Source organism: Lagopus muta, chromosome 1 (genome assembly GCF_023343835.1).
Source record: "Lagopus muta isolate bLagMut1 chromosome 1, bLagMut1 primary, whole genome shotgun sequence".
In the NCBI taxonomy this organism is placed as follows: domain Eukaryota; kingdom Metazoa; phylum Chordata; class Aves; order Galliformes; family Phasianidae; genus Lagopus; species Lagopus muta.
Window position 1 is genome coordinate 56,583,715 of NC_064433.1, and position 16,034 is coordinate 56,599,748.

The 16,034-nt window shown below is 47.1% G+C and overlaps 1 protein-coding gene across 2 annotated transcripts in view; it reads left to right on the plus strand.

Annotated features, from left to right (window-relative positions):
• Nucleotides 1–374: 374 nt before the first annotated feature.
• CREB3L2 (cAMP responsive element binding protein 3 like 2) overlaps nt 375–16,034 on the plus strand; it is a 79,626-nt gene continuing 63,966 nt past the window's right edge. For both annotated transcript variants that reach the window (XM_048930995.1, XM_048931004.1), the window contains exon 1: nt 375–591. In XM_048930995.1, coding sequence (XP_048786952.1) covers nt 487–591 — 105 coding nt within the window. In that variant the 5' untranslated portion in view covers nt 375–486. The remainder of the gene's footprint in view (nt 592–16,034) is intronic.

The following is a 16,034-nucleotide window of genomic DNA, read 5'->3' on the forward strand; positions in this document are numbered from 1 at the left end:
AAGAGGTGAAGGGCCTGGCGGACTTCCCGCACCCGAAGCTGGACTGCATTCGACTCCGTACACGGCGCTAACCGGGGCCGTAGGTTCCTTAGGGGCCGAGGCCGTTCCTCCGCCCACACGAAGTGGGAGGGCCGCCTCACTCTGGCCGCAGTCTTGTCGCTGTCTCATTGGCGGCCTTGCCCGTCGCTCCCACAAAGCCCCGCCCACATTCCCCAGCTGGATCCGTGGGGCCCTGGGGGCGCAGAGCGCCGATTGGGGCGCGGTCCGCCGCCCCGCCGCGATCCTTAACCCCCATTGGCCACGTGGGCGGCGGGGGCGGGGCCTAGCGGGGGCGCGGCTCGCAGCTGGCGGGGGCGCCCCGCCCGACCCGGCACTCCTGGCTCCGGCGGGGAACGCGGCCTCGGAGCGGCGCCGGTAGCGGCGGCGGGCGGCCCATGGGAGTGGGCGGCGCGGCGTGAGCTCGGGCGCGGGGCAGCCGGGGCCGCCATGGAGGTGTGCGAGAGCGGCGAGCAGCCGCCGCTGCTGCATTGGGATCGCAAGCTGAGCGAGCTGTGCGAGCCCGCCGACCCCGACACCCTGCTGGGCCACACGGTGAGGAGGGCAGGGGCGGCCCGGGGTGGCGGCTTCAGGCCGGGCTGGTGGGCCCTGCGCTTGTTGCGGGGGTTCCGTAACACTGACTTCGGGAATATTGGCTTCGGGAGCTCTTGCGCTTTCTTGCACGACGTGCTGCTCCTGTTAGACCCACCGAGCGCAATTGGATGTCGGGCGGTGACTTTTAAAGACCCACCAGGAGCTCTTGGCTGTGGAAGGCCCTTCCTTCAACAGCTGTGCTGCGGTGGACCTTTCTTTCCTTCCTCGACAAGGCAAGGAAGGGTGTTGTGGTGAGATGAGAGGCCCTCTGGGTGCTCCAGCCATGCCATGTAGTTGGGATCCCCGGGAGAAGAACCATGAGCCCACTTTTCTCCTAGTTCACAATCTCCTATTCCTTTAATTAGTGCCCTGAAACAGGTCTGGTGCTTGCGGCTGTGGTTGTACACAGATGTGTCACTGTCTTGCTTTGGGGAGCTGTGACTTGGTTTCAAGTGTTGCTTGGCAGACAGAATGCCCCATAGTTGCAAACAGGGTGACTGTCCCACTGCTGCTGGGAGTTGGAAGCACCAAGTGCTACCTTGAGCTGTGTTATCGAGGGGAAGAACGTCATGAAGTCTGCACTGACATGGGCTGTGAGCCTCTTTGTTGGGAGCCACTTTCTACCATTTATGTTTGTATGGATTTTGGCTGATTTTCTCCTTAGGTGCTTATAAAGAAAAAACTTCTTTAGGGGCCATCTTGAAGTGTAATAAAAAGCATGTAATCAATTTAGCTTTTGTTGTTTTTGGAAGAATTCCAAGAGAAGCCGTCCGTAAAGAAATATCAGTGCAGCAAAGCGCCGTGGATAAGGTGGATGTAGTGGGGTGCTGGGAGCTTCAAGGGGGCAAAAAGAAAGCTTTCTGAAATGATCACTTTGGGGGAAAAAGCACAGATTTCCACACATTGAACTTTATTTCTTCTGCAAAAAGTGTGTTGTTCTGCGCAAAGCAAAACACTGTGCTTGACATCATGAAACACAAACACTCCATTTGTGTCTGGCTAAAGCTTCATAGGATCATTGAAATGAGAGCAACAACAAAATCAGTAAAAACCACCACCCAAAAAAAGCCCTCTAGATGAAACATCTGTTATTTTCCTGCCTTCTGCTTTCAATGTGGGAGGACTTGTTTGACCCAGCTGGTTCTGCTTTGGTTGTAAGCTTGTTTGCTGGTGTTACTGAAAAGAAAAGGATGAAAGGTGCAGAGCTGAGCCTCCTGTGTGCTGTCTGTGGCATCTTCTGGCCCTTGCATGATTCTAAGGTGCCTTGTAGCTGTGGGTGCAGCAGTGCAGCTGTTGCTTTGCTCAGAGATGCACGTTACCATGCAGGATGGACCAGTACTGATGCCTATGGATCTCAGTCCTTCAGCAGTGTGAAACTGGTGTCCTGGTGTTAGATGTGGGTCTGTCTTTGCCACACGCCTGGGTGTGCCAACCCTTCTGGATGTGCTTGGGAAGAGCCGTGAGGTCCAGCAGTGCAAGCAGGGGAGGCAAAGGCAGAACAGCTGGTTGGCATGCATGGCTGCAAGAACAGGGATTCACTTCCTTCTGCAGGCAGACCTGTGTGTGCACATAGATTTGGGGGGGGGAGGGAGGGCAGTTGTGTAGCTAGCTGTCTTTTGTGTATTTTAAGTTAAATTTTAACCTTTTAACAACCACAAAGGCTGCACATGGTATGGTGGATTTGAAGCCTATCAGGCAAATGTGGAAGTATGCATATACTTATAAACTCAAATGCTACTTTAAGCTGTTCCAGCCTAATTACCAGGGCTGAATTCCAGCCTTTTCCTTTCAGCTGGTGATTCAGCTGCACAGATGTGAGGAGGTGCCAGACAGTAATCAGCTACGCTGGGAGAAATGGGGACCTCGGGGGACTCAGCCTGGGATGGAAGGGTCTCATTCAAGTCTGTGTGGTTTGCAGGTGTACTTGCATGCTAGATAGCTTGGTAGCAGGTGTTTTTTTTTCTCCAGAGTGGTTGTGTTTCTTATGGAAGAAAGAACAGGATTGGACAAGAGGGAATGGCCTCAAGTTGCACCAGGAAAGGTTTTCAAGTTGGATATTGGGAAAAATTTATTCTCCAAAGGAGTGGCAGCACATTGGAACAGGCTGTGCAGGGAGGTGGTGGAGTCACCATCCCTTGAGATGTTGAAGGAAAGGGTAGATGTAGTACTTAGGGGCATGCTTTAGTAGGGAAATATTAGTGGTAGGTGGGTGATTGAACTAGATGATCTAAGAGGTCTTTTCCAACCTTAATGATTCTATGAAAAATGTTCTAAGAAAAGTCTGAAAAGCTTCCCAAGGGTTTGTTCACGTATGATGTTGTCTGCCTGTAATCTTCAACTCGCCTGCAGCTTGCTAGGCTTGTATGTGGGTAATGCTGTACCCTAGCATTTTGCAAGGCATTATTATTGGAAGTTTTTTTTCTTTTTCCTGGCAGTCAAGCAGTAAGGGAGCACACAGCCTGCTGCAGCCTGGAGGGAGCAGAAGCACAACAGGCTGCAGGCTCCTCACTCCCTTCTCTGCTGCCAGTGAACCCTCAGTAGGCCCCAAGCAGGTGGGCTGGGGCTGTGTTCTGGGCTGATCTGCAGCAGATTTTTTGTCCTTTCCCAGCATTTTCTGTCTGTTTTTAACACCTTAGCTACTGGCTGCTTCCAATTGAAAGTCACCCAGGTTGCATACCCTTGAGCAGGCCTGATGTCGGAGTGTTGGAATGCCCCAACCAGCACGTCACCAGTGCCATTTTCTGGGTGGCATTAGAGCTCAATGAAGCTGCTGCATCAATGATGCCACTCCAGGCACCTCACCCTCGGACTGCACACGCAACATGAACATTTGGGTTGGTGGCTGCATCGTCACCTCCCCATTGGCCCTGAGAGCTCAGTGGTGGCGGTTGTCATCTGAGATGGGTTGGGAATCTTGGAGCCAGCCTTCCTCCTTCAGATAAAAATTGCCCATTGCAAGCCTCTGAGCTCCCCAGGAGCCGACGGTGACTCATTTCCTCTGCCACAAAAACACCACTGGCTGTTGCTCCGCATGCTGATGATTTCTGCAGAATTGGGGCATCTGAGTGAGCTGTGGATTGCCTGCAGTCTTCAGAGCCACGGCACTGGTGATGTTTAATTGCAATGGAACACAGTGCTTTGATTTTACAGTGTGTATTTAGTTAGAAGTTGTGGTTAGCACACGGCACGTGTGGCTGTGGGGCTGGCTGCATTTTAATCTGTGGTGGTCGCCTGTGCATAAGGTAGCTCTGTAAAACCCAGCATCGATACAGGCTAATCCTATTTATTGTTTTGTTTTATTTTGGTGGGGAAAAGGTAATTCATTTAGTTGAAAGTGGGGTTTAGCCTGCTGCTTGCTAACAAGGAAACTGAAATCTCTCATTTTTCCATCCCTGTACACCTGCATATGGAGGACCAGATGGCTAACTTGAGGTGGAAAATGTGTAAAATCAGTACGTCCAAGGATTATTGCCAAACTCTTCCAGCAGAGAGGAGAAAAACGTGAAAGTGAGATTTTATTTTTAAGTAGTTTGTATACAGAATTTGTGCAAAGTGTTAAATTTTGAAAATAACTCCCCATATGAAAAGCATCAGGGTCACAACTGATTAGCAGCAGAACAACTTGTACTTGGTGTTCTGCACCAAAAATCATTTTTTCCCTTTCGTGTTTTCTTCCAAAATTTAAATACAAATATCATTCCTGTTTGCCAAGAGACGTGCCAGCTGCTCGTAATGGATTTAAACAATCTACAGTTTCTCTCAAAGCTGAGATAAACACACATGTGATGCTTTGGAACTTTTCTCCTACCCTCATATTTTCTGATAGTTAAATTAGAAAAATAGTGGTATCGAGTTGCTGGCTCATTGCATTTGGATTGTCTGTAACTGTATAGAGAAGAGCTAGATCTGCAGCGAGGACAGCAGCTGGAAAAACTGTTAGTCTGTCCTGGGACTGACTTTAAAGCTTAGTAGATGAGAGTGTGCCAGTGTTTAATGTATGAAAACACTTCTTTTTAGGAGCATGCGTGTCTGTGAAGAAGGCAGATTAGCTGTGAGTCCAGCTGGGTCACACAGCATGGTCTGAGGATGCTGTGTCCTGCTGCCTTTCCCAGGTGCTGACCCCAGCTATAGTTGTGTACAGTCACCCTTGTGACCCTTGTGCAGACAGCAGCAAATAAAATAAAGATAAAATAAGTATAAACATAAGTCACATAGGTCTGAGGCCAGCATGCCATCAGCTCTGGCTGTCTGTCTTTGTCTTTGCTTCTTGTTGCCTGGCTGTCACCTGCAGCATCCCCTGCCTGCTGCAAGCACTGCCATCTCTTTACCTGACTGATGTGGGATGGAAAGAACTGCTTCAGGAGAACATCACTAGGTGAGACTTAGCAGTTAGGGGTAGCCACCTTTTGCAAATGGATTAGCTTAGCTCAGTGACATGCTCCACAGTCTGTACTATCTGCCTCCCATGAGCTTAAAGCATCCTTCCTCTAAGTTCTCCCGTTCCTTGGTGCAACTTTTCATTCCCCATAGGATATGAATTTGGAGAGTATCCCCCTGGGGTCCTCTTGCAGAAGAATTCTGCAGCTGGTTTTCTGGGGATGGCGCATTCCGTGCTGCTGTTGCTCCCTGAATCATGTGGGTGAGATGATCAGGGCTGTCTGGATACCCTTTGGCTGTGTTTTTTTTCTGGGTGACAAGACCTGACAGTGCGGTTCTGCACCTGGATGTAACCGCAGGCTGTTGCAGCAGCTGCCTGAGAGCTCATCCTCTTGAAAAATGACTTTCTTGCATGACAGAAAATAGTTTTCAGCAGTAGGTTTCCTGATGCAGCTTGCTTTGTCGCAGCTCAGGCAGGTGGGAATGCTTGCCTGGGGAAGAGACTGGTGGAATTGCATTTTGGGCTGAAGGAATGCACAGTGGAAGTAATCTGTCCAGCTTCAGGAGTGTGTGCCTAAATGTAATACTGGTGAGTGTGGGAGATGTAATGCAGGGAAGTGTGCATATATTATTTGATAGCGGTGGGCTGCACTTTGGGAACAAAGGGAGTTACTTGGAGGAGACATCTGCTCAAGGATCATTCATAGGGAGAGGCTGTTTGAGAAGAGCTTGATGTAGAGCAGTGGACAGAACCCTTCCTGCTGTGTATGTCCCCTTTCTGTGGTATGTTTCTGAGCTCTCCATGGCAGGGACAGCTGCTACCTGTGTCCGGGAGCTTTCAAAAGTAGTTTGTGTCTTCAGAAAGCTGAACCAAGTTACAACCTTGATGCTAAATGAGTGCAGGAAGGAAGCAAGTGCTCAGGAGAATAAGGAGTGCTTCCTCTCAGGATGGCAAACTGGGAACCAAAGTAATTGGACAGAATAAAGAAAGGTGAAATGGGATAGACCTGAATTACTAGAGCTGTTTTGTAGCTGCCACCCATCCAAATGTGTAGCTTACTCGTGCTGCTGACCTTTTGGCGCCTCAGCTGTGCCTTGGAAGCTACTCAGTTTTCTTTCCTTTTTTTATTGCCATCTGCCACTAACCAGCTTTCAATCTTCTGTATGCAATCTGGCTCCACTGTGGTGACAAGCAAAAATGTATTGGAAAAATGTGACACCCACTTCATCTCTTTCTTCTCTGCCAAGAAAAAGCATTCCTCTTCTGCCATGCCGAGGCTGGCCCTGTCCTTATACACAATCTGTTAGTTGTATGGGATGGGAAAGGGAGACCGTGCGGCTTTTGAGGTGCTCTGGGCAGGCCCTGGTGCGGAGAGCTTCTGGCCTGAATGATGCTGAGCTCTGATCACAGCCATGAACCAAGGGACTGCTTTATTTAGGGACTGCATTGCGAGGCAGGAGTCTGATGCCCGAGTTTTCCGGATAAAATTCAGAACATCTTACATGCTGTTCTGCAGCATGATATGGTTATGCTGGAGCCTGCACCGTTTGCTTCAAGAATGTTTGTCCAACCTACTACCTGTTGGGATTGTCTCCTGCCTGTGTTATTTGCTTTTTGTGGCTAACCCCAGAGCCGTAGGTGTGGGCAGAGACCACCCTGCCTTGCAGTCCGTGTGATTAACTCACAGAGCTTTTTGTAGACCCCCCCAGACCAGCCAATCAAAAAAGCCCTCAAATCCCAAGGCTTGAGTACTGAGCATGTCTCTGTTCCTTCTTCCTCACAGTCCAGTAGCGAATGTTATGTGCAAAGGGAAAAAGACTGCTTTTTATTTTTTCTCTCACTCCCCAGCAGGTTCTACTGTGACCTTCAGTGATCAGCTCGCCTGTCTCTAATTTTGTGTGGGTTAACTGGAAACAAGTATTTTCATTTCTTCTAGCACCTGAAGAAATGGTTTGCCTGAGCATTTGTGGAACCAAAACTAAAGAGCAAAATGCAGATGCTGCTCCTGCCTTTTTCACAGCAGAAGCAGCAGTGTGGCTGGTGCTGTGGAGGAAGGCTTGTGATATAGAGCTCCATGATCTTTGAGGTCTCTTCCAACCTAAGCCATTGTATGATAGTCTGGCCAAGATGAGACCTTCACAGGGAATCAAGGGTAGGGCAGGATGTTATTTCTTGATAGCTGGTTTTCTTGAATCTGTTCTTGCTAGTGGAAGTTGGAGACATGGGAAAATATGACATCAGAATGCTTGCTTTCATACCTTATAACATGAGGCAGTGGTTGACTACAGAACATCTATCTTTGCCATCTCCTGGTGTAACTGGGTGTAACTGGCCTCCTCATCAGCACTGGCCATGAGTTTGATTGAGTTCCCTTCCTTTGCCCTCTCTTCTCATCTCTGCCGATTCTCCTTAGGCAGAAGCACAAGGGGTCAGGGCTGCTGCGGTGTGTGGGGGAGGCTGATAGGCTACATTTCTTCCAAGAACAGGCATAGGTGTAAAAGAAAACCAAGCCAAACTTGCCCACGTTAGGCTCTGCTGGAGCCTAAGCCTTAGCTCCCTGTGCACCGCTGTGGGGACTGATCACACTGTGAGGGACATGAGGAGTGGTTGGCCCTGTGCCTTCTGACCAGCCTTAGGGATGTGACTCATGGATGTGTTTCCTCTCTGGGCTTCAGAGATCCATGCCTGCATCTCCTTCTGTCCCCTTCTCCCCTGGCACCCTTCTATTTCCCTCCTCCACCTCCAGGAGGAAGCGAAGCTGAGTGTGAGCAGCATGAAGGGCCAGTGCCTGCAGATATCAAATGAAAAGCTCTGGAGTGTTCAAGGGAGGGAGCAAGCTGGCACCTGTGCAAGGCCTCCAGATGTGTGGCTTTGTGTGCTGCAGCACTATGCTGCACCCCTCTCTGGACAGCAGCTGGTGGGTCATACTTGGACATGGCTCCCCAAAGAAGCAAACGCTGTGCAAGTTTGCTATGGCAATGCTGTGAAGGGTGAATTTTCTGGATGCAGAACTTGTCTTCTCCTCATGCTTTGGTGCTTTGCAATTCCATTCCCAGTTGGTTGTTCTGCTCCTCATAGATTTCAGTGGATGATTTCATTTAGTTGTAGAATAGGTTAATTTACAGACAAGGATGACCAAAAGAGAAAGAAAAGGAGATTTAGATAACGTGTCAGGGAGAAGTATTTTAACTGAGAGGGTGGTGAGGCTCTGGCACGGGCTGCCCAGAGAAGCTGTGGTGCCCCATCCCTGGAGGCACTCAAGGCCAGGTTGGATGGGACCCTGGGCAGCCTGAGCTGCTGGGTGGCAGCCCTGCACATGGCAGGGGGTTGGGGCTGGGTGGCTTTAAGGGCCTTTCCAACTCAAACCATTCTGTGATTCTATAAAAAATATTGCTTCTGTCCTTGCCCAGGGTGACTTATGGCCGCTCATTCAGCTGTCCTGATTTTGCACAAAGTTCCAGCTGAATTCCAGCCTACTGTGTCCACTGAAAAAGTTCTGCAGGGAGTCTGCTTGGGGAATTGGAAGAACGGTTTCCTGTTGCTGTAACTTGATTGTTGAGTTGCTGCAAGTATTTTGCAGAATCACAGGGGAGAGAGGGACTGAATTTACGTTGCTTTTTTTTTTTCAGATAGAAACACATTTGCATGACCAAAATCAAAAGAAAAGTGGCACTATAATATTGAGAACTGTGTAGTGAATGTCTTTAAAAAAGAAATAAAAATAAAAAATAAAATTAGAATCATTTCATGCCCAGAACTTTTTTTTTTTTTTTTTTTTTTTTAGCTTTTGTGAAAAAGATGTGGGAGAAAGACATATGGACAACTCTCTCCACAGTAGCTTGTTTGGAACAGCTTTCTGGCAAGATTAATTGGGGATGAAAAGCTTTACTTAGTTTTAAGATGCAGCTTCAGTGTTCATGAGGGCATTATGTGATATGGCAGCTGGGTAAGAATCTCTGGAGTCTTGGTAGCTGGAGTAGGGCTATAGGGAATCTCTGGGCTCATTTGATTTGGTGCTTCAAATTGGCAGATATTTGAAGAGGAGAAAAGGAGATTGGAAAAGCAGGCAAGGAAAGGGAATCTGTAGGAACTTGCATCTCTGAAGATGAAGAGACAACTGAGACGTTACGCAGTGCAGAAAGCTGTACAGTCCGTATTTCAAAGGGCTATAGCTGTGGAAGGCTTTGCTACTGCCACAGCAGTGATGAAGATGCTGGAAAGTACTGTTTGGGGGCATGCATGGAAACCTGGGCCAGCTTACAGTCCAACTGTGGGTTTTTTAGTTCTTGACACCTGGATATCTGAAAGAGACTAATTGTGGGGAACTCAAAGAACAACAGTAAAAATAAGTGTCTGAAGTAGCTGGTTAGTGAGGAAAGATGAAAAGCATGAACTCTGTCTTGCTTTGACAGGTGTTTGGAGGAGGATGGGGAAGTGATATGATCAGAACTGTTTATGTTATGTTCGCACTAATATTATAGAGGTTTCTTTCTTGGTTTCATCTTGGAAGGTGAAGTATGTAATGCAGTTTTCATTATCAGTACCAGAATAGATAATCTGCAACAGCTTTGCTTTCATCTGTGGTTCTTGTTGCACGCAGGTGATGAGAATCTCTGCACTCCCAGCTGATCCCTTTATAGCTCTGTGCTTGGAATAAAATCATTGTTGTCACAAAGGGATGTATGAATCTAAAGCTGTCGTTATGCTGTTCTTTGTTTGTTTGTTTGTTTTTCCAAACTGTTGATGTTGTTTCAAAAGACCTCTTTTTGCCCCATGTAATACTCACAGGGTAGAGAAAAATGGAGCATCCATTTGAAGTAGATTTAGTAAAGTGCAGAGGATCAAATGATGCTCAGCTAAGAAAATCCAAAGGGAAAAGGCAGTGGTGGCAAGCCTAAATGCTACAAAACTCCCTGAAACCAATGAATGTGGAAATTCAATCAGCCTAAAAGATCCCAGACAAGTCTGGCTTTTTGACACTGATTTTCTTTGGGTCATGACATCATGATGGAAAAATTGAAAACATGAATTGATTAAGGGAAAGAGTAAGGGGGAGAAAGTATGAACTATACACTGGGAAACCTGGTGCCAAATGTATTAAAAATGCAGAAGGGCTGATACAGGACCATGTCAGTAGAGTAGGATAGAGATATTCAACTCAGTGGAGTTAAATCATTTATGAAAAGCAAATACAGTTAGATGAACTATAGCTTTCATTCTTTGAGATGAAAGATTTGAAAGTAAATGAAATCTCGTTGGAAGTAATTGGTGATTTATCTTGCTCTGTTTGAAAGTATACTACAAAATACATAAGCAATAAAGGGACTGAGTGAATAGACGCTAGAGGATAAATTTGCTGGGTTATGCAAAAAGATAGCAGGCTGGAGGCCTTAATCTTGTGGAAAAACGCAGAATGAGAATCACTAGCTGGACTTCAAGGCCCAAACAAGAAATTAGGCTAGTGTTTTAGGAGAGAAAATAACTGCTGTAATAAACTGCAAGGATAATTGATCAAATAGTGATTTCTCAATCGTTGCAGCACACCCATGTGCTTCTCTGGAGGTTGTATTTCAATGAAGGGCAAAATATCAGACTATGTAAGAGAGTGCCTCAGGTAAACTTAGTGGACTGGACATGTTGGAGGGTCAGACTGGGAAGGTTTCATAGTCCTTTCTGGCTTTAAATGCTATAAAACTTTATTGCTGTACCCGTTGACTCTGAGTGCTGTGAGGCAGACCATACAGCAGCGCACGTAGTGACTCCTTGTATCTGTCCAAATGCATCGCAGCATTTGGCTGTTCTAAACAGCATTGATTTCAGCAAAATTCAAATAAATGCTTTGATTGCTTTGAGCTGTTTTGAAGCACTTCTATTTATCGTGACATCTCTTGGCACGTAAAGAAAGGGAACAGCACATGAAACGTGGGAAAGGACAAAACTTTCTGGTAGAGGAAGGCATTTGTCTGAAAATACAAGGTCACCTTTTACATATGCTTCCTTGTTGAAGTCAAGTACCAAAGACTGCCTGGCATTTCCTCTACCTGTCTCAGAGACTTTCTAAAAATGCACTTGATCTCTAAAATGCCACTTTGTCCAGAATCTTTAGCCTTGACAAGTAAAAAGGAGCCTGTTCTAAAGGCAGAGAAAAGGAAAAAAGCAATGCAGATGAGACGAGGGAGGAAAAGCCAGTCTATGAGGAGGTGCAGGTAAATACCCAGACAAAAGAAGAAAGGTCTCTGGCCTTCATTTTAAAAGTAGACCTAGTGGAAGGTGGCTGCTAATATGATCACAGCTGTATCGATGGTACCAACCTGTGCCTTCTTGTATAACAGCGGAGGATTTTCATTGTCCCTCTGCCTGTTTTGCTGTGATATTACAAGTCAGTGCTTTCTTCCCACCTGGAGGGAGCTTAAAATCATTGTCTGTGGCAGACCTTACCTTATTGCTGTAGAACCTTGCCATTGTTTTCATGAGCCTGGTAGTTTGCTAATTGGTTTGTAGTCAGTCTCCAGTAGTTTATGGGGTACTCCATTTCAGTTTTGGCACGCAGGTTGAGACTGAAGGAAGGTGCCTAGAATGTTTGGGAAGGGTGAGAAATGTTTCTTCCTTGATATTCTCTGTATTTAGCCACATGACATACGGAAGCAGCTGTCTTGAACTGCTCTCGTAGCATAGTATAATCTCCCCTAAGATTATGCCATTCCCCTGCTTCTTGTTCCCTGCTTGTTCCCTGCCTCCCCTGTTTAATTTGCTTCGAGATGTACTGGAAAGAAAAAGGCTTTTTTCAGCATGGAAAGCAGGTGTGGTCTGAAAACCTGTATGAAAGCTGTCTTGGAAGCAGCAGCAGTCACCAGAGGCATGCCCAGCTTCTTTCAAGCAGCGCCGCTTCTCTTTTTGGCACAGAATGCCTGGTGCACCTGTGGTGTGCTGGTGTAGGGAGCTAAGCTGAAGTGGGCTCTTCTGACCTGCTGCTCGGCATCTGGTGGCCTGCTGGGGAATTGCATACAACAGGTTTGTCCAGGAATGCAGCTCCTCAACTTGATCTCATTAAACTGGCCAGGCCCTGCTGGGTCAAGCAGAGGAGGCTGAAGCTATGTATGCTGATGGAAGTCACTGCTTCCACCCGTTGGAGTACAGAACAGATGAGCAACCCTGGTCGTTCAGCAATAGCTTATTTGTTGGGCAGAGGAGTGCCCCTGTGATTGCTCTTGCCATTCTGCTGTGGGGAGATGACCTGCAGCAGCAGGGTGATGGTCCAGGATGGGTGCAACAACTCAAGCCACCTGGATGCCTGTAGCCTGAATGTGTGCTTAGCCCTCTCCTGCGATTGACACTTGGTTGCTTTATCTTTGGAAAGCTGCCTTATCTCATTTTTGCTTCTCATATGTGGTGCAGCTGAGCACTTTGCAGCAGTAGAAGCAGCAGTGCGCAACTGGCAGATGAGGAACAGATCTCATTTTGGACCAGATGTGCCCATATTGAAACCATGTGGAGGGCCGTTGCCTTCACCGCTGAAGCACCCACGTGGGAGCTGGATGCTACTTGGGCTGCAGCCAGGGAAACGGTGCAGAAAAGATGGAAATAAAAGCAGAAGTGGGATGTAAAGCTTGTTCTCTGTATATTTCTTTTCTTCTTCATAGAAAGGGATGAGTGGATTGGGGGGGGGGGGGGGGCGGGTTAAACAGCTCTGACTTCTCAGAGTACTTGTGGAATGCCTCAGAGGTGACCATTTTCAATGATAAGCCTAAACTGAGCCCTTTTAAGGCACATCCAGGCAGGTGTCCTGAAAATCTGGCTTGGTGCTGCTGCAGAGATGTCTGACTGGAGGTCTGGTGTTGGAGCCAGGCAGATGGAGCTGCGCCAGTTTAGTCTAGCAGCAGGGAAGGAATGTGAGTCAAAGGTCCGGGGAGATGATTGCACCGAGTGCAACAGATTCCAGAGAAATTCTAAACCAGGCAGGGGTGCGGAGAGACCTTGTGGCAAACAGGGCAACAAAGTGGTGCACAGACCAGGCTGTAACTCCAATGATCTGCAAAACATACCCAAGAGAAACGGCTGAGAAACAGCTCTTCAGAAACCTCTGTTGCAAGTGGATGCTGTACTGTCCAGAACGTGTCCCTGTGCCACCTTGAGCAATTCTTTGAGCGTCCCCCGTTTGTTTGGAGGGGAGGGTGCCTGCTTGCATCACACCCCTGAGCCTCTTCTTGGAAGCTCCACGCAGCCCGCCTGCTTCCAGGCAATGACGCAGAGCGGGGAAGTGGAGCCAAGCCAAACAGGGACGTTCCCTGCTGATGGACTGAACAGCAGTGCCTCTGTGCCTTGTGAGCAGTCCACAGACAGGCAGTGTATTTAAATGCTCCAGACCAGTGTTAACTTCTCAGAGTCCTTGTTTTCCTCTTAGTAAATAATTTTTCTATCCCCAGAGGTATATCCCAGGAGTTTGTTTGAAGGGGGAGGGGGAGGAAGGGAGAAGGTGGGAAGGGAAGGAAATTCTTTTTTTCTTCCTCCCTCTATTGTTTAAATTGAAGTAGCTCTGCCCCATTTAGATCTTTTCTCCACTATAGAGTCATAGTATCATTTCAGTTGGAAGAACCTTTAAAGGCCATCTGGTTGAACACCCTGCCATGAACAGGGACACCCATAGCTACATCAGGTGCTCAGAGCCCTGTCCTGCCTGACCTTGAGTATCACCAGGGATGGGGCACCTGCCACCTTTCCGGGCAGCCTGTGCCAGTGCCTCACCACCCTTACTGTAAAAAGCTTCTCCCATGTACCCAGTCTAAATCTCCCTTTTAGTTTGAAACCATTTCCCCTTGTCCTATCTATTACCTAACACACAGTGTTTTTAACTTGTGAACAAGCTTGCGTGAAAAGGCTGAAGTGTGACAACTGTAGTGAGTAAAAAGAGCTTCCAGTACCTTACTGGGAAATGATTTAGCTGCAGGATGTAGTGAGGAAGACCAGGGAGCAGCAGAGGGAAGTGAAAGAGACTGAGAAATGTTTGCTGCTTTAACCAAGCCCTGCCCAAGAAGTTGGGTAGTACAGGAGTGTGTTTGGGATTGCATGGCGAAGATGTAGCTTCTGCTCCAGTGTTGCTGGTTGTCTTGTGAAGGTTACTTTGTTGATTTAATGTATCTTACCCAGGCTCAGCAGCTGCTGCTGGATTACTTTAGATAAGGAAACTTCCTCTATTTGCAAAGTACAGTTTGGAGGGCTCTTCAGAGGGTCCGGACTGGAGGGACTGAGTGAGTGAGGACAAGAACTGCACACCAGGCAGTTTGACTGAAGGTGGGAGCAAAATAGAATGGAGGACTCACTCCAGAATGGCAATAAAGACTTCTTAGGCCAACCAGGAGGAAGGATAAGAAAGTGGAAACTGGCTGTACTCTCACTTATGGGTGGAGCTGGATTCTTCTTCATATCTCTAGGATATGCATTGTGTGTTCAGCAGAATCTTAATCTAAAGATTACCTTTACCTTTCTTCCAGTGGTGTATATAGATGCCATTCTGGAAAGCTGGGCCTTCAGCTCAGACCTCATGAAGGCGCTGTCAGGAGGTCAGCATTGCTTTCTTTGGTCAAAGGTTAACTCATAACATAACTTTTAGTGCAGGCCGGCTCAGCCACATATTTTGGTTGAAATGCTGGCTGGGTATGTAAGGAGGATAAAAAGAAGGAAAAAAAGAAGAAAAAAAACCAAGTTGATAAAGGATGTTTTACCAGAAAGTGGTGCAAATCCAAGAAGGTCCAAGTGTGATTCCCCCTTCTCCAGAGGCTTCAAGGGGTGCACTCAGCCTTGGCAAGAAACATTCAGCTGTCCACTAGTGTATTGTTTTTGTTGAAGATGTGTGGTATTTTGGAGAATGCTTCTGTAATTTAGGGAAATTATGGAAGCATGCAGTCCGAGACAGAGCATATCAGAATGTTGCATAGTATGGAAGTCTTTCTAAAGAAGAAATGTGATCTGATAACTATTTATTAAACTAATTCCTGTTACAAGTTTGTAGTTGTTGCTAGCTGACCCTGATCCTGTAATGAGCTGGAACGACAAGGGAAGTATCCTGCTGTTGAATATAAGGCACTATCCAAGTTGCTCGTCTGTGTTCCTCATGCACTGTGTGTGGATTATGTCCTTGCTCAGAAGACACATATTTGGTATCTGGTGGGAGGGCAGGAGCACTAATGCTTCTGAAACAGTGACATCCTAGCTTGTCATGCTGTGTAAATAGTGAGGGAGGGATTTGTTAGTTCTCGGGTACATCTGTGGTGTGGGAGGGTGGTTACAGACTCGGCGGGCTATGGGAGGGCAGCCGAGTGAATATTTTGCTGCAGTTGTCACAACTATATATGGAAGACCAGTAAAAACACTGCAGTGGTCAGGCTGCTTACCAAAAGAATCTCAGCTGAATTTTCTTTTCTAATTGCTTCAGCATGTCTGGCTTGTTTCTGAAGTAAGAAACAAGTCAGGTATTTTGTTTTTGATGGATGGCAAATGGTCTGGAGAGCAGCAGATAGCTCAGCTTGAGGCTGTCCTCGGTGATCAAAACATATTTGCCACCTAGTCAAGTCTTTTCCAATGGAATTTAGGAACATCATTGGAAGCAGATATTACCCTCAGTAGGGAAGGATGACACACGCATGTGCACACTTTGCAGTAAGCAGTATAGCTGGTGTTCTCCCAAGACTTGTGGTGGCAGCCTTGAGAGTACAGCTTGTAGGACTGATTCTGCTGATTTAAAGCAGTTCTGACTGCTCAACCCATCAGGGGTTTCAGAGTTGTGGTAAGTAGCCTGCAAAGTCATAACAGGCAGTTAAAATTCGTTGTTGCAACATATTAAGAGACAGCATGTTCTGATCAGGACACATCACAGCCTGAGAAGCTTCAAACTGATCTGTGAGCTCATAGGGAGAGGGGACCACACAGTGGTCTGTAAGAGTCATTTATTCTAGAGATGCGTTATGATTTCACAACTAAAACTTGGAAAATATGTTTTTTTTCCCTCAAATCATCGTAAGATGACATTGCA